The 23,578-nt window shown below is 34.7% G+C and overlaps 1 protein-coding gene across 5 annotated transcripts in view; it reads right to left on the bottom strand.

The window, feature by feature from the left end:
• Positions 1-23,578, bottom strand: part of sh3bp2 (SH3-domain binding protein 2) — a 117,078-nt gene that overhangs the window by 6,383 nt on the left and 87,117 nt on the right. For all 5 annotated transcript variants that reach the window (XM_039750856.1, XM_039750857.1, XM_039750859.1 and 2 more), the window contains 8 exons: positions 18,261-18,363; positions 8,819-8,936; positions 4,181-4,248; positions 3,318-3,403; positions 2,332-2,388; positions 1,552-2,131; positions 1,200-1,293; positions 434-489 (listed from right to left, as the gene is read on the bottom strand). In XM_039750856.1, the coding sequence (XP_039606790.1) occupies positions 434-489; positions 1,200-1,293; positions 1,552-2,131; positions 2,332-2,388; positions 3,318-3,403; positions 4,181-4,248; positions 8,819-8,936; positions 18,261-18,363 (1,162 nt within the window). The remainder of the gene's footprint in view (positions 1-433; positions 490-1,199; positions 1,294-1,551; positions 2,132-2,331; positions 2,389-3,317; positions 3,404-4,180; positions 4,249-8,818; positions 8,937-18,260; positions 18,364-23,578) is intronic.

The raw sequence follows: 23,578 nt of genomic DNA, 5'->3' as shown, positions 1-23,578 counted from the left end.
GAGAGGAAGCATAAAGAAGGGGGATGCTTAACGCCTGGACAAACTGGTGAGGAAGGCAGGCTCTATTATAGGCATGGAGCTGGACAGTTTGACATCCGTGGCACAGCGACGGGCGCTGAGCAGGCTCCTGTCAATCATGGAGAATCCACTGCATCCATTGAATAGTATCATCTCCAGACAGAGGAGCAGCTTCAGTGTGGGGGGGTGGGAGAATAAACGTTAACATTATACAAAGTTATTGTCTGTTATACCTGCATTTTTATCACTCTTTAATATGTTTGTTTTTTTTTCATTTAATGGTTGTACATGATACTTTGCACATGTCTGCTTGCTGAAATATACTTTTTAATTAGACATCACATGTCAAATTACAAGTAAAAAGAATTACATTTCAGAAATGCCTATCTCAGAATTTAAAACCAGCAGTTGTTACCTTTCAATCTCACTTGTTTCTGTTGTTCCAAAAAATACAGAGTCTGGTAACTGCACCTGTAAAGTAAAATTCAAAGGCATTCATTAGGTGTTTTGCATACCTGCCAACATAAAAAACATTCATAATAAATTAAATCCATTGGTTACACTGAAATGCTTGTATAGTATATTATTATGTGCAGAACATTACATGTCCTAGATCAGAGTATGTACATTTTTAAACAGAACTTAGCTTTTTAGCTAACACTCATATATCCATTTTGAAAAGACTAACTTCATAGGAAATACTTTTTAATCTACACTTGGGACACAGTAATGCTAAAATGGCACATGTCCTTTATTTTTTAATATTGATATGAAATCTCAGCATGGCGAGCTTGCTACTTTCTCTAAATACTTTATGCATATTCTGATATCATTTTTAACTTTTTCAATTATATAAAAATTCAAAGCAATAATCCTAAGACTAAAGGTATATGAATAATGGAGCAGTTAACAATGTTGTAATTTATAATGTTTTACAAATTGCAAGGTTTATCAGCTTTACAAGGTCAATTTTATTACTTAGGTATTTGCACTTTTGTGAAACACTATTTAAGATGAAGACTCTTCTAGCTAATCTGATTTTTGCCTAACACAGAGGATGGTGATATTGTTGTATAGGACTCCCTGTTTTTCTTTTGTTATATTAATTGTGTTTTAACTTAAAGAATGCACAAGAACCAAGAAAATACTCAATTTTATTTTTTTACTTATTTTTGTCTCACTTTTTCATAGTCTTCATCAGAACTGTTATATGTATCCTCTTGTGGTGATTTATCTGTTGAGGAGCGAAAGCTTTGCCCTTCTGGTGAAGATCTCCTGTAAAGAATGATGACACTTAAGAGTTCTGCAATATAATGCAAACAACTGGAAAAAATACACTTTTCAAAAATGAAAATCAAGCACTTGCTGCATTTATGACTCTTTATGACACTGGGTGTTTCTCTGTTTCTAAGGGTAAACTAGATTAAAGAAAATACATTTGGCACTACTTCCAAGCTTCTGAGGTCCTGGCTAAAATCTTAAGATTTTATTTTTTATACTATTGATCATCCTAACTATCAAAAAAATACTTACTGTAAGCCTGCGTTTGGAGGTTTTAGTTTTGGCTTTGCAGGAATTAGGGGCGGCTTGTACAATCCTGGCTTCTTAACATGTCCAACATCTTGCTTTTCAGAGTCAGTAGATTGCATTAGGAAGGCAGGTTTGGGTCCTACTGGGAGTTGGGGCTTCTTTTCTGAAGAGTTTTTAGCAAGTTTTTTTTCAAGCTCTTTGGTCAATGGCAAAGTAACAGAAGATTGCTTGCTGTCCATGGCACCTTTTTTTTCAAAGTTACTACTAGCTGGCAGAGTGGTTGCAGAAAACTTGCTGACTTGAGGGCTGTTTTTTTCTGGAAGAATTGAAACATCTTTATTTGGCAGACGAATAGGTGGCTTTAACAAGTGTGGAGCAAATGGAAGAGATGGTGGTGGACCTTTAGAGGGTAAAGAGGATGGTGGAACTGGAATAGACTCCTTCTTTATAACTGTGCTGGAAGCATGTGGAACATTTGAAGAAATCTGAAGAGCTGCTGCTTCATGATGCAAATGACGTTGCTTATGGAGAGGAACAGGTGGTGGTGGATACTGAGGAGGAGGTACAGTTGACCGTGGTAAATCTGCAAGCACAATATAATATACCACATATCAATTCAATATGAAATAATTATGATGTCATTTTTAATCTAATGATTTTAATATACAGTACCACTTAAACAAGAAAGCAAGGCCCAAAAGGTCCAATGAATTATAATACATATTTTCTAAAGTTTCTTTTTATTATAATTTTATAGATTTCATAATGCATACAGGCACATACCGTGGCTTTTATCAGGTGTCAAATAGTCTTCGTCTTCATCTTCCTCATCCCCATAATCTCAAGAAACAAAAGAATATATATATTTAAAGATCTTATGAAATAAAGGATGAGGGAAAAAATTACTCTAACAGTTACAGTACACGATATTCAGTCCACAGCAGTGACATTTTCTTAATTAAAAGAAGTACTAATTTCCTTTCACCATCTTCAAATCCATCACTTGTTGATTAATGAAGATGTTGGTGGGAAGATGGTTATGGACAGCATATGCTCATTAAATTGAATTTCAATATTTACAACTCTACAGACACCCCCCTAAACAAGTAAAAACAATACAAGTAATGTTTATACACAAAACTTCAATTACTGTAAACTGCTTGATAGATGACCAGAGTCTGCGTAAACGATTCCCTTTATAAAAATGTAACTTGCACTGCATGATACACTCCTGTTAACTGGGAGGGTAAAAAATGGTAAATACCCAAATATTAAAGGCAGGCTGGCAAGAATGGGGTATGATTTTTTTATTGGCCAGGCAGCAAAGTCTGCTTCACAGATTAGCTTAAATAGAGGAGAATACAATCCTTGACAGTGCAGAAAAATTATATATGTGTCTCCCTCTGAAATACTATTACAAAGCAGATTGAATGTTTGCTGATAAAGGTGACACATTTCTTTGAAAAACAAACACACAAAAGTGTAAAACACCTAAGAAACCTGATCTGCTATTTGAGAAATACAATCTCAATTATTAGTTTGCCATGTATTGTTTCTTGTCTGTGGACTTAATGTATGACACACTGTATACATTGGTACAGACAGCACATCAAAAGTTGAAGTTTAGGCTGTAGATTTTTATAATCCTATGGAATGAAAGTTCTACAAGTATCTAATGAATATGTCTTTTTACTACTGCTCTCTGAATCAACCTGCATAAAATTAAACAGCAAAATATTTTATATGAATAATTAAAACAAAATACTTACCATGGTCTTCAGTTTCAGGGTTATATTTAATATCTATAGGGCGCTCTACGGAGCCATAAAAGCTCTCAGAGTCTGAACTGGAGTCACTGATGAAAAATAGTATTGCAGAAAATACAATCAGCTGTTTTGTACAATAAATCATGTACTGATTAAAATTATTTTAATATGGAGTTTTTCATATGAAAGGTACATGTTGACAAAAAAAAAAAACAGAATCATTGAACACATATTGAACTCTACAGTTAGAAATTCGATGACACCATAATACTTGATTTTGCATTTTTTCTTATCCAGCTTGACTTTGCTTTGAAACAATAAACACTATACACCTTAAATGCTATCACCTTGTAAATTACACATTTAATACAAGACAGCTAATAATTGTCCACTAACTAAACAAGCTCCACAGAAGACCCCTTTCAGACTAAAAATGTTTTGAACAATATTTTTTGGTAGTGCTTTTATCTCATTAAGGAAGTATTGGTCACATTGGTATGGAAAAAGCCATATTTACTCGTAGACCTCATTATGTTAAGTTATATTACTAAGTAAAACATTGCTTTACTTAAACAAAAAATAAAACTGAAAAAAAAACTATAGACTTCCAAGGCTTGGGACTTATCCTTGCAGCAACCTTAAAAGGTACAAACCAAGCCCAGAGGGATTACCAGCCCTTAACAGGGAACAACCGTGCACATATACAGTACATATGAAATAAAATGTTAAAACATCCTAACTGACAGTTCAAATATTTGAATTAGGGAACTGTGAGGCAACAGTGTTAAGTAATCTATAACTGAAGTACTCTAAAATAATTTATGTAAACTAATACTAGTATATTATAAGAATGGTTAAGTCATTACCAGGCAGGCTGAGAATCCCTTCTTTCATGGTAACAGTCAATTTCTTTTCTCAAACTTAGCATCCACTTCTGCAAGTTAAACAAAGTATGTTTAAAGTTGCTAATTTCAAATGATATCTTTGAAATAAATAGCTTTTTTCTAACAGCATTTAACACAAATCAAAATTAAAAAGTCATCCATTCATTTTCTGAAGCTGCTTTTCTTTCTTTACTGGGTTGTTGGGAGCTATAGTCCATGCAAAGCAGCACTGAAAGCATTTCAGGCCAATTAAATGCTTTCACAAGCTACTTTTATGGCTGGCTTCTCCAGGTAGCCCCATACTTTTGGTAGTTCGTGGCCACCTGAGAAACATGTCCCTCTCAGATCCTAACCAACATACATCAAATGAATACTCAACCCTAAAAACAGAAATGCAAATCAATATTCATTCTGTAAAGGGCACATTGCAAGGCTACTATATAACAGTCAACACTCAGGACATTCACAATTTCAATCCTCGTGAATGCGGTCACCTGAGGTTCACCATGGTGCCAAGTAGGTCCATGGCAAAATGATTGCAATCAAGTAGAAAGACAAGAAACACATTTAACCTCCAAAACACTGTTCTTAATATAGCAACTGTCATTTGTTTTAGGGGAGATGTAGAAGTCACAAAGCCTTGTGATGTGGTAGGCACAATAACACAAGGGGTGCATCAATTGAGTGGACCAGGCACTATCATTCTACCCTCTCTTGTGCAAATAACAGGAAAAATATTATAAGAAAAGTGTGCAAAAAACACACTTCTACTGTCCAGATTGCAACATTGAGCTGTGAGTTGGTGACTGTTTCAAAATAAGTAATGCAAAGGACATGTACTAAATCTGCATCAGGACAGTAGTGGACACTAGGCATACCTTTCCTGTAGCATTTATGTTGACTATTGATATTTACGTTACTGTTACACGCAATAACGTTTATTTCTTGTTGAAAAGAATTCAATATTTTTGACTTGTTTTTCCAACGCTAAGAAGGTTAAAATGTACAGTATAATGCCATACGGAATTTAATTTGAAAAAAAGTGCACACACTGTGAGATATTATTTGAAATTGAAGTAGAACACGGTTTTCTGTTTGTGCAGTGTAACCAGAAAAGTGAAGTTTAAAGAGTTCTATAGTAGCAGATAGATAGCCAGATAGACTGAACTTTTTTTATCCCAAGGGGTAAAGATAGATAGATAGATAGATAGATAGATAGATAGATAGATAGATAGATAGATAGATAGATAGATAGATAGATATGCACACACACAATAGTCTGAACACACACCAGAATGACCAAAAAGAAAAAACTGACTTGACAGTCTTAGCCTCAGTGAGGTATTATGCAGACAGTTACTGCTGTTGGTACAATGGAGCCCCAGCAGTGTTTCTTGACATACATTTGCTGAATAATTTATTGGCTGAAAGTCCTCAGTGTTAGTGTGTCAGAGAGGGGATGTGATGCATCGTTCATAATGGAACTTGGTTTATTTTGATTCTCTTCTTTGCTACTACCTTCTGGGATTCCGAGTGCTTATAGGAAACACCTCTACATCCACTCCCTGAATAGTGAACAGACATAGAGGTTCTTTGGTTTGGCGAAAGTCAACAACCAATGCCAAGAAAAAAGAACTAGCTGGATGTATTTACCAAGAAACAACTGAAAAACTTGTTCTAAAGTAGGGTATAAAATCCTGACTGTAAACTCAAATTTAAACTAGTGTCTGACAGGATGATGAGATGAGATAGGAATATGTAATAGGTCATAAACATTATCAAATATAACTGCAAAATATGTGACATTTTTTACTAATATAAGAGATTACGGTACATACTTTACACAACAATATGAATCTTGAATGCTATGCATTCTAATACATTTTCACTATGGTGATGCTTTTAAAACTTAAAGCAAGAGAATAAAGTTTATTAGAACAAAATTCAAATGTTTCTCTGGAATTTTAAAATGGACTGGTGCCTTCAGATAGATAACTAGGAAAATCAGGAATTGCTTAATTATGAAATGAATACTATTATTACGATTTTAATGTTTTTATAAGATGTGTATTTAACGTAGCACACAGAAGGCACATTTTTACAGGATACCAAAGTGCTATAGAAGTTAGCACTGGTTGTGTGGAGTTTGCATATTCTTTAAGTATTTAGGTGAGTTTTCCATCAGATTTTCAAGGTTTTTTTTTATACATCTAAAAAGCATGATGAATGGTCAAGACTGTAGTGATCAGTGAGGATGTATTTCCAACAGTGCACTGAAATAGATTAAGATGTACAGTATGTTGCGTACTATACAGGATAAGTTCATCTAAAAGTTGTCAAGCATTAGGATATTTAGGAGAACTCCACCATGGATGAGTACAACTCACGTACAAAGAAAATCAATACACAATGGTGTAATTTGAAAAGACTGAAAGCTTGCAAGCATTGTCCCATTGTATTAAAAAGGTGATTAGCTGATCCTAGTAACTATAGGTCAGCTTCACATGTGGCTTGGGTAAACTAATTAAAGCAATTCTTGAAGAATAGATTAAGCAACGCATATCAAGTACAGATTCATTAGTGAACAGTCAGCAGGGTTAGAATAAGAAAAGTTATTTTATTAACATGGTAGAATTCTAGGAGTAAGAAACAAAGACATTCAATCAGAGTCATGTATATAATATGATTTATCCAGAATTTCTCAAACCTTTGATAAAGTACCACTTCAAATGTTTCTGATCATACTATAGAACAATTCAGTATGCAGTGTGCAGTTAGTTACATGTAACAAGGACTGAATCACAGAATAGAAAGCGTTATAATGCAAAAAACTGTTATATTTAAGACAGGGCTCTTACCCTGGCTTATGCTTAAATTTCTTTTGTATGTCTTATTTGTTCATTTTGATTAATTTATTACAATCATGTCTGTTAAAATGCTATAGATATCATAGAATCACTATAATAATTAAAGGTGAACCTGGACAGAAATATGACTTTGGCAGATAAAGGAGAGATGAAATTTGAGTATGAGGAAATGTAAAAGGTTATAAGTAGGAAGTAAAAAAACAGATACAGTTATACTTTGGGGTTTTGAAACATCACAATAAACCTTGCCAGAAGGACTAGGGTGTTACATTAAATGTGACACAGAAGTAATTAAGAAGGTTAATAGGAGACTGGGTTATATATCATACCATGTTGAATACAAATCAAAGGAGGTTGATATTACCCCATACATCACACTACTGTAAAGCCTTATCTAAAATACTGAGGCCTGTTTGGTCTCTGTTTTTCATAAAAACATATAACAGTATTAAATAAAGACCGGAGAAGAGTGACTAGATGTATTCTAAAACTATGGGTATGATCTACAAAGTAATATTTCAACAGACATTATGAGGGAAAATGGTAGAAGCCTTCATAACTTTAAAGAAGTTAGTACAGTGAAAACCAGTTCTTCAGCTAGAATTTGGGGAAATACATATCAGCTATTTAAAGGTAATGCCATGACTGTTGGGAAAAGTACAACCAAAATGCAGCTAAATTAGATGGAGTAGGAAATAAAGATATTTTAATGGGAATGACAAAGAATAGTCTTAAACAGGTAGGGGTCAAAAACCAAAAAAGTGCCAAAACCACAAAGTCTTATTTAAAAAGGTCAAAGTAAAAATAACAGGTGTATATCTTTTACTTGACTCATGAACGTGAAAGGTAAACAAGCAACAGCTTTTTAATGGTAGGCATAACAACCATGTGACTGGCAACATCACATTGTTGCTACCAGTCAGAAAATGGCAAACACAATGAAACAAAAAGCCTGATGATATAATTGTCATAAAAACAAAACCAAAAAAAAAAGTAGGAAAATGCAGCACAAAGCACTCATATCATACAGAAATGAAATTCTCATAGACAAAAACTCCATGTATTACTACAGATACATTTTGCAAAAACACGTTTTCTTCTTACAAAGAACTATTGAACAACTAACAAAGTAGTGTTGTATGTAGACAGCACTATTTTGAAAAGTTCAAATCTCCCTTTGATATTTTGCAAAAGTTAGGTGAATAGGGATTGAACAGGTACATTTGGGTGACTGGCTTGTTCTCATGAATACATTCTTGAGTGTTCTTATTGTATAATAGTAAGAAGTTGAACTAGGAATTCTGTTTGCTCTTTATACTGTATTAATTTACAGCGGCAGGGAGTATTTTTTCATTTATCATTCATTTCATTTATCAGATCATGTTTGTATAAAGGCAGTACGGTGGCGCAGTGGGTAGAGCTGCTGCCTCACAGTTAGGAGACCCGGGTTCGCTTCCCGTGTCCTCCCTGCGTGGAGTTTGCATGTTCTCCCCATGTCCGCATGGATTTCCTCTCACAGTCCAAAGACGTGCAGGTTAGGTAAATTGGTGATTCTAAATTGTCCCTGGTGTGTGTGTGCACGCTCTGTGGTGGACTGGCGCTCTTCCTGGGGTCTGTTTCCTGCCTTGTGCCCTGGGATTGGCTCCAGCAGACCTCTGTAGTTAGGATATAGTGGCTTGGATAATGAATGGATGGATATTAGTATATAGGTAGCCAATTTAAGACCTTAGAAAATTAAGCTCCTGAAATATACCTTTCTTTCTTCTTCACTGGAGGCCGAGAAATACCATGTCCGATGCTTCTTGCTGAAATGCACAATCTTAAATGGGAAGACGTTGCTTGATGTAGTCTCTTCAGCTGCCCTCAAAACTCTAAAAACATAAAAGGAGAAAATTAAGTACGTTTGAAGCCAGATTCTTCAGTGCTCATGAAATATGAATTACTAAAAAGCATTATTTCCTGATCTTTTTCTATAGTTCCATGGATGGCTTAAATGCAAGTGTTCCACAAGTTTACTCAGAAAAGGTTTTTCTGGCTTGCACTATATAAAGCTAACTCAGTCTCCATTGTTTGATCAGGCTAAAAAAGAGTATTTATATTATGAGTATTTATGCACAGTTTCAAACTTGCTTAATTTGGCACATTATAGCCTGGAACAGACAGCAGCCACTCATAGGGATCCACCTCTGCAAGCACTCAGAGTGTTAGTTTAGAATTGATTAACCTAACAGGCAAGTCTTTGTCAAATGGGAGGCAAACTGGAAAGAGATGAAAATTAATTCAGACACACACCTATCTTCAGTGTTGTGAAACTGTTTTCTAAAAACCATTACAATTTTTGAAATGGCTGGTATTAGTAACAATTATTCAAACTGATTAAATGTTAATATAAAAACTGTTAATGTAAAAATGTCACACACTTAATGTCTTTCCTTTCATTTAAAGCTTTTCCTGGGAAAATGAATAATTCATGCAGACTGGGAATATTGGTAACAACCATCTTTGGTGCCCACATGTCAGTATCATTACTGGTCTGAATAATCCATATTGTTTGAGCACTAGTCACATGGCCTTCTTTTGCAGCACATTCCCATAGCTTCTACATGAGTGAAATTACAAAGGGACACAAATGTATTTGCACTTTATCCTTGGCAATAACAGCTAGGTTGTGGGCAAAGGCCTTCTAGTTTAAACTTAAAAAAGATAAAAAAGCAAAACTACATCTTCTGGTTTGATCTCTTCCATTCATTTTATAACACTGATTTTTGTTTCAGAAAAGACTTCAAAGAAACAGAACCAATCCTAGTACACAGTCATTTTTAACAAAGCAGTAACTAGTCACGATGCAGTTACTGAGACTTAATAACAAATCCAGGTAAAATACACTTCATTGGCATGGAAATAAAATATACATCTTGTTCATTTTAGAGATAAAATGTAATGTTTTCAATAAGTATACAGTTCTGTTCCAGTGAGGTTGTATGTTACTTCTGTTAAAATGTCAGGCACGTGGCTCCTAAATACGGCTGCGCTGATATTTTTTCTGAAATGCAATAATCTTAAACTAAAACTGGAAAGGTAAATAAAATTTTGATCTTATTTTTTGACCTTTACAGCTTATAATGTACTGTATATGCAATTTAAGTTATTTGCTTTATGATTTATTTTGTACTGTAATTTTGAAAACTACTGAACAATGGTGAGAGAAAGAGTATAGGGTGAGTCAAAATTATGTTAACACTAATGGTACTGCTATGTATATACTTGTATACAATTTTGTGGACAATTTATGTGCCACATATGGTACACATGTTGAACATGATGGCGAACAGGTTGAGACATTCCTGTAAATCATCTTGCAAATATGAAGTATATTTTGTGAATAAATTGTTTCCGCCATTCAAATGTTAACATAATTTTGACTCACCCTGTATATGAACGAGCGACACATGGTGCAGTGGTAGCGCTGCTGCCTCACAGTAAGGAGACCTGGGTTCGCTTCCCAGGTCCTCTCTGTGTGGAGTTTGCATGTTCTCCCCGTGTCTGCATGGGTTTCCTCCGGGTGCTCTGGTTTCCTCCAGGTTAGGTGCATTGTTGATCCTAAATTGTGCTTGGTGTGTGTGTGTGCCCTGCAATGGGCTGGCACCCTGTCTGGGGTTTGTTCCTGCCTTGTGCCCTGTGCTGGCTGCGATTGGCTTCCGTGACCCTGTAGTTAGGATACAGTGGGTTGGAAAATGACTGACTGACTGACTTTGTATGAACTTAACAAAGACCTTCAAACACTCATGTTTGCACTTTAAAGGAAGCTTCCTGAACAAAGCAGTGATAAAATAAGATCTAGTGTTACATCAGTGAAAAAAACAACAGAATATACACTATTTACAGATAAAGGAAAACATTAATTATAAAAAGGTCAAAAAAATAAACACAGTATAATCTGCTATAATAATTTAATGGATCGCACAGAAGCATGTCAATACTTGGAATGTCATCTTAATCTCTCAATGATTAATGATTACTAATATTCTGTATTATTTGAATTAATTACTTGTTTTTTTGTCTTTTTTTTTAACCAGTTAATTTATTTTTATTTTATAATTTAGATTCTGGCTTCTATGTCTTCTTGATGTTTCTTAAGAAATGCGTCATTTTTAAAGGCATTGATGTGGTTGAAATGCACCGGATAAGGCAATAGATTTGTACACCTGCTCACTGAACTGTTTTATATTAGTACATTCTGAAATATACCACAATGTCTTCCTGCAGACCCACTGCAGAAAGCACACAGGGAAATCACTGACCTTTACATCAAAAACCCCACACATTTAGAAAGATAATGCAAAGAAAAAATAAACAAGAGCTGACAGCATCATTTCTGAAACTATTGTAAGGTTCAGCTATAAAAAATAATATTCAGTAACTTAAAAAATGCCTGAAAAGAAGAGACAAAGCAACAGTTCCATTCTAAAATAATTCTACTTACTCAGTATTCAAATTCATTTGTGTGGTTTTAAGTCACAATTTGGAATAATGCCAGTCTGCAACAGTAACAGCCTACTGTTTGAAGTAATTTCTCAATATACATATATCAGTTATAGGGTAAAGTACATTACTGACTGTTTTATTTTGTTTAGTGTCTGTTTGTTTAGCAAGTGAATTAATAGACAGTGGTGGACATTCTACATTATAGCACATTCATTTTTCATCTACATCTATACATTTATCTTGAATAACAGTGAAATGTTTATTATGAATTTTCTAGGAAGTCAAAGATAAAGTCATTTCAACCGAAATATCACCACTCCCACTCCCTCCCCCATACATATTTTACCCCGTTTCCGGCCCAGTATATGTTTTGTATAAACTTATGTTAATGTGTTTTATAATTATTTTTTTTAATATTTTCTGTATTTTCAGTTATTTTTGCAATTATGTACTATCTTTTAAAATGTGTCTCCATTGTATGTGTTTTGTGGGGGTGCAGCCTCTGGGGGAGGGTCTTCTCTGACTTCACCGCTGCTGGGTCCTCCCTCTGCCTTTATCTGTAGATCCAGCCAGTGGTTCATTGAATTGTAAGAAATAGTATTGCTTTTTTTATTATGATTTTCTCTTTTTTCAGTATTTCACTTACTCTCTCATTGATTTTTACTATTGGCTCATGTATTGGGACTTGTTTGCCTTGAATTACCTTTTAGGCATACCCTTTTTCTCCTTTTAAACATTTTAGCTCTGTTTTTCAAAAAACTCATTTATAAATATTCTTTATCTCCCTCCGTTCTACTAACCAGGGGTTACGCTGATTCCCTCCCATGGCCACAGGGCACTTTGATATATTTTAGGACATTTCTTTATATTTTGAATTGTTAAGCTAGTTTTTACCACTTTAGACCATTGAAGATGAAGCCAGCAGATGTTGTCTGGGCTTGTCAGTGAAGGTCCTGGACAACGTTTATGTGTCATGCTACACTTTTCCATGTTTGGAACTTCTGAACACAACATTATAAAAAATATGTTTTACAAGTGTTGCCAAATGAAAATCAAGTGCTCTGGTACACTACAAACTAGGGCCATATATCTTATCTTTCAGATCCCCTTTCTTCCTTTTCCATACAGAAGATTTTGAGATTTTTATGAAGAAGACACCTCAACTAACATTGGTTGCCACATTTGATCGCAGTTTTCATACACGCTGGAAACTGTTTGGCTTCAATGTATTTTCTATATGTATAAAAAGCTTTATTATTAATTGTGAAACTCAAGGTGTGGGAATTCTCATACATAGCACAGTCTCATTTGTAGCATCAGATGTAGTATCTGATCCTGAAGGGAGATATGTGATTGTCATGGGCAATTTATTTAACTGTAAAGTGATTCTGATAAATGTTTATGCACCAAATGTCGATGATAGGGAATTCATGCAAAATGTGTTTGCATCCATTCCCAATGTAAACACTCATAAAATTATAATGGCTGGGGACTTAAATTGTGGTTTAAATCCACTCTTAGATAGGTCTCCTCTCACAGGGGGGATGACATCTAACACTATACACTATAGGCTCTTTATAGGAAAAAGCAGGTTCTGCATTCAGAGCTCAACCTCTTAACAACCAAAGAAACTGAACAACTCTTTTTTAAATCAAGACATCATTACTATGAACATGGAGAGAAGCTAATAAGCTCTTAGCTCAACAAATCCACAAGCAAGAAGTTCGCAATAGAATCCCAGAAATCATCAACACGAATGGAGATAAAATCATTGACCATAAAAATATAATGCACACATTTACAGACTAATATAAATTCTTATATTCTACCTAGTTTAAAGAGGACAAAACACAATCTAATACATTTCTGGATGCATTACAGATACCACAAATAGATACTCTTAGTGCAGAGGAACTGGATAAACCTCTGGTGCTATCAGAATTACTAGATGCTATAAAGTCACTTCAGAGTGGGACAGCAGCAGCAGGCCCTGATGGCTACCCTGTTGAATTTTATAAGAAATTCTCCACACTCAGCTAGCTCCCCCTCTTATTAGCAACATTTACAGAAGCTACAGACAATTAAATTCTACCTCAAACTTTTCGTCAAGCATTAATCACGATCTTTCCTAAACAAAATAAGGACTTCTTACAATGTGCATCATACAGACCAATTTCACTTCTGAATAATGATGTTAAGCTACTCTCCAAAGTCCTAGCTAGAAGGATGGAGAAAGTGCTGCCTTTGGTAATATCACAAGATTAAACTGGATTTATTAAAGGCAGACACTTTGCGTCCAATCTTCGAAACCTGTTTAATGTAATAGATTCACCTGCAAAGTCAAACACCCCAGAAATATTATTATTGTTGGATACAGAAAAAGCATTTGATATGATTGAATGGAACAATCTTTTCACTACATTAGAGAAATTTGGGTTTGGCCTGAACATTTGTGCATGGATCAAACTACTGTTTACCAATCCAGAAGCTTCAGTTTGTATTAATAACATTAATTCAGACTACTTTAAACTAGAACGTGGTACCAGACAAAGATGCCCCCTGTCACCACTACTTTTTGCAATCGCCATTAAACCACTGGCAGTTCACTGTCGAAATGCCTATCAGATAAAGGGGGTTATCAGAGAAGGACTTGAACAGAAAATTTCTCTATATGCAAATGATATGGTACTGTATATATCAGACCCATAAAATACTGTGCCTGCAGTCCTAACAACACTTACAGAAGTTCAAAAGATTTCTGGTCTCAGAATTAATTTGAATAAAAGTGTGCTCTTTCCAGTGAATTCTCAAGCATATAATATTAAATTGGACACTTTCCCTTTTATCACTGCAGTTCAGTTTAAATACCTAGGGGTAAATATCACAAGTAAACATAAAGCTCCTTATCAACAAAATTTCACCGTCTGTATGGAAAAAATTAAGCAAGGCTTGCATAGATGGTCAACCCTTCATCTCACTCTAGCTGGAAGAATTAACGTTGTTAAGATGAATATCCTTCATAAGCTTCTCTTTTTATTTCAAAACATTTCAATATACATCAATAAATAATTTTTTAAGCAATTAGATTCAATCATAATCTCATTTATTTGAAACTTAAAACATTCAAGTATCCAAAGAGCGACCCTACAAAGACCTAAGGCAGAAGATGGCATGGCTCTACCTAATTTTCAGTTTTATTACTGGGCAGCAAACATACAAGCTATAAAAACCCTGACACAAATAGATGAACATTTACAGGCTTGGTGCATAATAGAAATAAAATCATGCAGTACTTCTTTATATTCCCTGCTTTGTGCCCCTATAAATGCAAGTTATTGCCAATATACTAATAATTGTGCTTCACTCACTCAGAATATGGAACCAATGTAGGAAGAATTTTAAGATGGAAAATCTTTTATCTGTGGCACCTCTGCAAGAGAACCACCTCTTTCAACCCTCACAAACATATGCAGTTTTTAATATCTGGAAAACATTTGGGATTAAATTACTTAGAGATCTTTATATTGACAACATCTTTGCATCCTATGAACAATTACATTCCAAATGTAACTTTCCAGCAATACATTTCTTTCACTATCTTCAAATTAGAAACTAAGACTCAGACAGCATTTCTGCAATATACAAGATTATTTTACAGTCCCTCCCTTTGAAAGATCCAAGACGACAGTGGGAAAAGGATCTCTCACTCAACATATCAGAAAAGGAGTGGAAGGTAGCAATGTAGAGAATTCAATCAAGCTCGATATGTGTAAAGCATGCAATTATTCAACTCAAAATTATATATCGCGCACATCTGTCTACCTTAAAACTGTCCAAAATGTTTCAAGGGCAAGATCCAACCTGCTAACGCTGCAATCAAGTTCCAGCCTCACTGGGTCACATGTTTTGGGGTTGCACCAAATTAACATCATTCTGGACAAAAAATTTTAAATGCCTTTCAGACAGCCTTGGTGTCACAGTCTCTCCTAACCCATTAACAGCTGTGTTTGGTGTTCTTCCAGAAGGGCTTAAATTGGAGAAGGACAAACAAACTGTGATTGGCTTTACTACACTATTGGCACACAGACTTATCTTGCTAAACTGGAAGAATCCTAACTCTCCTCTTTTAAGTCAGTGGGTAACTGATGTTTTATATTATTTGAAATTGGAAAAAATCAAATTCTCACTTTGAGGATCTGTGCAGAACTTTTTCAAAACCTGGCAGGATCTAATCAATAATATTTTAGAATAAGATCTTAAAGCACTGATGAAACAGATTCTCTTCCCATTTCTTTTTCTTCTCCATTTATCTTTATCTGCTTATTGATTGCTCATCAATTTATGTATTTTTACTAGCTTTAAGTTTTACTCCGTTGGCCATGCTCTCTTTCTCAGGGGTAGGGGTTGATTTGTTTTCAATCCTATTTTTTGTAAAAATGTATTTATTTGTATGGAATGATTACAAAAAATCAATAAAAAATAATAATTGTGAAAATGTAAATTCAATGTAAAAAAACAGTATATTCATTAATATCTAATGACATGCCATATGTGAGAATTTTCACATGCAGTATACAGCAACAAAATTTTAAATACCCATTGTGGGTGCCCAGAAGAAAGGACAGGCATCCTGGCCGGGATAGCGGAAGATTTCATACCTGGCAAACAGGCCATAATGGAAGGACAGAGAGAACGAGCTCACCGGAAGCAGGTCATTCCCCAGCACAACAGGTGGCAGTATTCCTTCGGGCTAAACTCAATTAGGACACCTCCAGAGTTACATGGGAAATCAAGTCTGGAAACGCAACCCTGTCAGAGTCTCTGGGGACTGCCAGAGGTTGCTGCCAGGAAAGAACTGCCCTATTTTTCGCATGACCTGGAACTGCTCATTACGACTTGGAGAAGAGATTGGAAGCAGTTTCTGGGTTGACTTTAAAAGAGAGATCACTGCCTCATTTGAGTTAGAGTCAGAAGGCAATCGGCTACACTCTTGGAGGTGGAAGGAGAACTGTGCTTGGTATATGTCTGTTTTTCTTTAGGTTGTGATTTTTGTGGAAAAGGTGATGTGGCTTAATGAAAAGCCTTTATTTGAGCATAAAGTATATTTAGGCTTTATTGTGTCTGAGGTTTGGGAGGCTGTTGTGCCCCCTTGTGGTCACACAATGCATATTTAGTGTTGTATATTCAACTTATGTGTTTCAGCTAAAGACAGGCAAAAAGCTCATCCCACAACATATCACACATAGCTATGATTAAATGATGTACCAATGTATGTTATGTTAAATAACTAATTTTCCCATTCATTACTGTTGAATTGAAAGTCAGTGCTTATTTTATTGCAAAATAATAAAAAAAATAATATCACATTATTACCCAAGTACCCAAGTATTGTGATCCCTACAGATTTTATTTCCCTACAGATTTTATTTTTTCTCCAGCCGTCTGGAGTTTTTTTTGTTTTTTCTGTCCCCCCTGGCCATTGAACCTTACTCTTATTCGATGTTAATGTTGATTTATTTTTTATAATTATGTCTTTTATTTTTCTATTCTTTAATATGTAAAGCACTTTGAGCTACTGTTTGTATGAAAATGTGCTATATAAATAAATGTTGTTGTTGTTGTTGTTGTTGTTGATAATAAGGTATTGTATTACTGTATAGTGCCATTGGAACTTTCTAAAATTCAGTCTACATTCTCTGTGTTGTAAATATAACTTTTTCATTATACTAAAATTGCATTGCACTGGCTATTAGAATACATTCTATTTATATCTGAAAGCCCAATCATTTGGCCTAAATATACTATGACATGTTTAGTCACATTCACAGTAGTTTTAGAAAGAAAGCTGTACGCATGTTTTTTGCCAAAAATGAGGTACTGTGGATCTGACGCTGTGAACAATAAATCAAAGAAAAACAAAGCAAATACTGTATTGTTATTTAGTAATCACAACAAAGCACATATTGCATATCTTAAAAACTGTGATCTCTGTGTAAAATATTTTATTTTCTTGTGTTGCAAATAATAAATATTTTAGTTTTGCACATGATAAGAAATAGGTCACCTTGTCTAGCCACCTTGTCAAAGATGCATCAATAATTAGGAAGAATAAAAATGTGGTTAGTCATTCTAAATTCTCTAACATTTTTGATAACCCAATGAGCTTCATTTAATCGAAAAAGTGCAATAAAGGAGTTTGCATATAACAGAATATGAAGTTGGCTTAACCTTATGCTTCTCTTGTATTCTTATGCATCTAATGAATTAATCTCAACCTTGACAGACTATTAATTATATAGCAGCAAGAAGCAAGTTATTTAGTCCACCTTGTGGAGTCATAACAAGAATATACAGTGTAGTGAAGTCTTCTACATACCACATATCATTTTAATATTCGCCCTTCTCAGTCATATTTTCCTTTTTATTAGAAGATTAAATAGACTGTGTAAAATAATTTCTTTAACTAAAAATAACAGATTGCAAAAGTACTCAAAAGTGCTGTATAACAAAGTTTGGAAAATGTTTTTGTCATTAAGTTATTTAAAGCCTTTGCAGTTCTTTTGAATATTACATAATTTTACTCTTGACTTTTGTTTACCTGATATATTTTTACATGAATGTAATATGTTGAAATATAATAAAACTAGTATTTTCTAAACTGACAACTTTCTATAACTCCATTCAACACAAAACATGAACAGTATACTAACCTGTTATAACCATTCAGGGAAAAGGCTCCTTGTGGAGAAGCAGAAGTGCTGCTCTTAAAGTAATATGCACAACCTTTATGAATGATGACAAACCTCAATGGCCCTAAATCAAACAAAAGGAAAAAATATGTTAAACACAAATGTATTGGTATATGCTCCTTCTCATCCATGACATAAATGGGATGATAATTAACAGAACTAGTTTATATTATGTTATGACTTTTGTGGTTGTTTAATTGTTATACAATATACTTTGTATATAGTATGTAATAATAAATTGTGATTTTTACTTTTTCACAAATGTTGCAAAATATAGCTCCTCAAAGAGCAAGGAATAAATACATGGAATAAGATACCATGTTGTGTAGTTGAAAGCTGCAGCGAAGAGACTTTAAAACTGAAATTGACCTATTTGATATGCTGTGTTTTTTTATGTTATCATTTACATTCAGAATTATAAAGAATACTTTATTTTTTACATCTCTTAAATATTCTATTTCTTATAAGCAATTTCACCATGTTTCTCATGCCTGTGAGATGGAAACAAGATCTACTGCCAGCCTTTGAGGGCAGTCAGATCACTGGTACAGTATGTATGAGGATGGTGACTTTATATGATGTGGTACCATATGAATTCTATGTAATGTCTCCACTGTGCTAAGTGTGTGCCACTAGTGATGGGCTGCTGGGACACACACTAGCATTCCCAGGAAAGGACCATCCAGAGGACTGACAGATACGATCAGTGCATACGCTGAATGATAATTACTTACTATGAAGTAACAACCATACACACATTGAATTTCATACCAAAGCCTTTAGATACCATCTATGTGACATAAACTTGCATTTGATTTAAATTCATTTTTCCCTTTAATACTCCAGCACTGACACCAAAGACGTTCTTTGTTGAGACAAACTACACTGGTTACAGAGTGGCTCTGATTCATCTTCAGTAAAAGGTTATGTCACTGTTTGCAATATAGTAATGAGTGACACTTTGTCCTCATAAGGCCTTGAGAAAGGGCCTTAAAGAGACTACCGTAGAAAGGCATATGTCATCAAGACCAGGATTCTTGGTTGGGGGAGCTTTTATTATGCCAGAAAGAAACAAGGGCTAGTCCAAAAGGACTTACAAATAGGCAGACTATAAGATGGAGAGAAAAAATTTGGGGCTTATTCAAAACCAACATCGGGAACAATTCTAAAATGACTAAAAATCCTAGCAAAACTAATAAGAAAACAAACTTGCAAGGTTTCTAACTAAAACTATATGGAGAATCCTTAATCAATATCTCCATAGAGCATGTTTTTTGTTATAGTTTATCCAAAACTTGAATGTAAGTTGTTGTCATCCTAAATATCAATGATGTCACATGACCAGCAACCATCCTAACAACAATAAAACAACATAATCAACTCCAAAAAAAAAATTGCAAAATGCTGACAAAATCATTAATAATAAAGATGATGCAATAAAAATTAACCAAATAACCATAAAATAATTAACAGCCATTCAGCCAAAAACATAAATATGCTGGAGCCAAAAATAATCTTCTAGTAAGGCAAACATGATAATCATAATAGCTGCAGCATATGACAATGGAATTCAATATCATGGAAGACTACACAAGAATAACTTGTACAAACAAGTGATACATAAATACAAAACATTTAGTGGATTAGATTATATCAGGACATGTATTGTCAAGTTAAAAAAAAAACAAGTAATGTTACAACCTTTTTGCTGCTTTTTTACTACTTAGGTGTTACCCCGGAAGCCCATGAACTATAACGATATAACAACACATTAACAGTTCATTTAAACTGGAGACAGGAGAAAAAAATTAATTCTAAAATGTATAATAACTTAATATTTTGAGGTTACACAGCATTTTAAGAGCCAATCATTTTGGGAGTAAAACAAAGAAGTGCTTTGGCAGATCAAGTAAATCTCCTCGCAGCTGCAAACAGGATGGGATGAGGCGATAAACTCCAAGCCATCCACAACTAACTAAGTAAATGCAGGAAACGTTACATGGGTGCGTCTGAAATCCTAAACCTGCTGTGTATGTGCACGCCTCTCCGAGCTCTGCACCTCTCCCCACTAAGCTCCGGCTCCATAATATTCTGCCTCCCACAGCAAGGACCTTTTCATCACAATTGTTCTCGAATAAACAAAGCAGGCCCGGCTAGTCGTTTATTACAGATCACAATGAACCTGAAAATAAGGGCTGAATAGGAGAAAAACACTGGAATGGCAGATTTGGTTGCAAAAAGAAATGCAACATCAGTCATATGGAATTATTTTAGCTATAGAAAGGTTATTTATTAATGATTGATATTGTTACTTATTAGTTCAGTCTAACTTTTTACAGTTATTTGTTTTATAAATTATATATATTTTAAGTTGTATTTTTGAAAACCACTCAGGGGACTGGTGCAAAGCTGCTATTCTATTTTGATAATTTTGTTTAAAATATGGTTACTATTTTGCTGTTTACCAAGAAAGAGGTTTAATTTTGAAATTAAATATTAAATGGCATATTTTATTTTTCATTTTAATTCACTTTGGGAAAATGAAGTTTCCTTACTACTTAGTTTAATCTTTATCCCTCCTAGACAACATCCTGCTTCATTGATGGTAGTGTTGGGCAAATGAAGCTTCATTAAGCATTTGCTGCATTTTCTGACACCACTAAATACAGTATTAGATATAAAGGCAGGAAGGTCACACACTGAAAAGGTTTTAACAGTCATTTTTTTTAATTCTTCTTATGTTTTTTATACAGCACATGCACTCACCCTCCAAGATCACCCCAAACATTTTAGAGTGATTTATTTTTTGAAAATGGAGCTATTCAGGTCATCTGGTAAAAAATCCTGGATTTATTAATATTGCAATATATATCAGAGAAAAAAAAATTTTGCAATGTCAGATTTTTACAATATCAAGCAGCCCCATCATGAGATGTTCAATCCTGTTGTCATCTCAAAACAGAGAAACAGCATGGAATACATACAACAATATAAATATACATGATTATCACACACATGAGTAAGGGGTGACTTGGGAGGATGCACAGTCTCTGACTCAATTTCGACCCCCACCCTTAGAGTGGGTGAGGATTCCCCAAAAGAGCAAAATGTGTCACTTCCACCCCAACTCAGGCCCTACCCCTTCAAACACTGGACCATAAAAGTAGACTTTAAGTGCCAGACACTTGATGGATGAGCTCTGGAGTACATAGCTGTGTACCCAACAAAGGGTTTTATTTACAAAAGAGTTTTGTTGAATCTTCTCTCTTTCCAGCAGCAATTAAACTGAGATTGCCACTTCTATTTTTTACAGTGATGTAGTAACAGGATTTTTTTTAGAAAAATCAGCAAGCAGAAAAACCTTCAAAACATGAGTGGTGGCACTCCAACATTTTGAGGAATATATACTGTATATACTATATTTATATATATATATATATATATATATATATATATATATATATATATATATATATATATATATATATATACAGTATAAGATTACAGTATATATTCTTTATATGTAAAATCCTAAGCCTAAAAGTGCAACGATTTTATGTGACTTTTTTGTTACGCTTTAAATCAGGCTTATTTTAAAACCTACATATATATGTTTGGTATCATTCTTTTTAGAATTTATCGAACTTTAATGTGATGGTGTTAGATTTTCAGATTCTTATTCCGTTTTAAATTATAAACTAAAAAATATCAACAACTGACGTCCCGCGAGATGAGACTTTGTGCCATGAGATTTAACCATGCCTGGGGCCGGAAATAAAAGACAAAGAGTAGGATAGCTGCTGTACAGGCTTTTAAATATTTGAAGTGCGAGCCAGCAGCTGATTGAGCAAAGAGGAGGTAAAAAAAAAAAAAAATATATATTTGTTTCCCATTGCATCACCATTTAAGGAGGGGTTTCGGAGGAATGACCACATCTCCTTGGGGTGCGTTCAGCCCCCCTCTTGACAACATCAGTGACAGAAACGCGAAATGGCTGGCGCCTACCATAGGCTGGGGGGTTGGCGAGCGAAGCAAGCAGGGGGAACCGCCTAGTATATACTATAGTATCATATAGCATTGATCAGTTTATATATAGTATAAAGTATTCAGACACATTCAGTTTTTTTCACATTTTGTTATTTTGCAGCCTTTTGCTAAAAACATTTAAATGATTTTTTTTCCTATTCAGGCAATACTTTATAGCCCAGGATGATGAAGTGAAAAGAGAGTATTATACATTTTTGCAAATTTGTAAAAAATAGAAAACTGAAATATCCTTTTGCCATGAGTATTCCCATTCTTTACTCAGTACTATGCTGAAACACCTGCATTTCCAGTCTGGAGTCTTCTTAGGTATGACATGACAAATTTCATATTAGGGATTTTCTGCTATTTTTTTTCTCAAGATTCTCTTAAATTCTGTCAGGTTAGATGGAGATCATCCACAGCTATTTTCAAGTCTCTCCAGAGATGTTTGATTGGGTTAAAGTAAGGCTCTGGCCGGGCCACACAAGGACATTATTCCCAGTCTCTAAGACACTCTTGTTTTCTATTTTGTTTTATGCTTGGGGTCATTGTCATGTTGGAAGGCAAACTTTTGGCCCACTAGTTCTACAGCACCCTGGAGCAGGTTTTTACCTGTACTTTGTTCCATTGAGCTTTCTCTTGATCCTGATTAGTCTCCTAGTCTAGGGGTGGGCAAACTCTGTTCTGGAGGGCCACAGTGGCTGCAGGTTTTTGTTCCAGCCCAGTTCATTTCAATTAGAAAACAATCCTTGGAAATAATTTAATTTCATGACTTGTTAGTGCTTTAACTCTGCCATGTCAGGTCATTCTCATATCCTGGACTTTTTTTCCTTTCTAAGGAAATCATCCAAATGATTTGAAATCTAAAATGGATGAGAAATACTCAGTCCTTCATTTTTCTCTCTTCACTTTCCTTCCAAGTATTTAATTAAACCAAATAGTGCACGATAAATCCACACAGGTGTAAATGGTAACAAGCTAAATGGAGAAATGCTGGTCTCTTTTATCATTTGCATTACTGCTAATAAGGGGCAATTAAAAACTGAGAATACAGCTGTTTAAAACTAAAATAAGTAATAAGCGTTCAAAATCTTAACGAGCGAGACAACTAAAATAAAGCAGAAGTGTTACTTGAGCAATAAGTGCTTCTTATTAAGTACCTGGCCTGGAACCAAAACCCGCAGCCACTGCGTCCCTCCAGGAATGACTTTGCCCACCCCTGTCCTAGTCCCTTCCACCAAAAAACAAACTCA

This window comes from Polypterus senegalus, chromosome 4 (genome assembly GCF_016835505.1).
Source record: "Polypterus senegalus isolate Bchr_013 chromosome 4, ASM1683550v1, whole genome shotgun sequence".
NCBI lineage: Eukaryota > Metazoa > Chordata > Cladistia > Polypteriformes > Polypteridae > Polypterus > Polypterus senegalus.
This window is presented reverse-complemented; position numbering and strand designations above follow the sequence as displayed.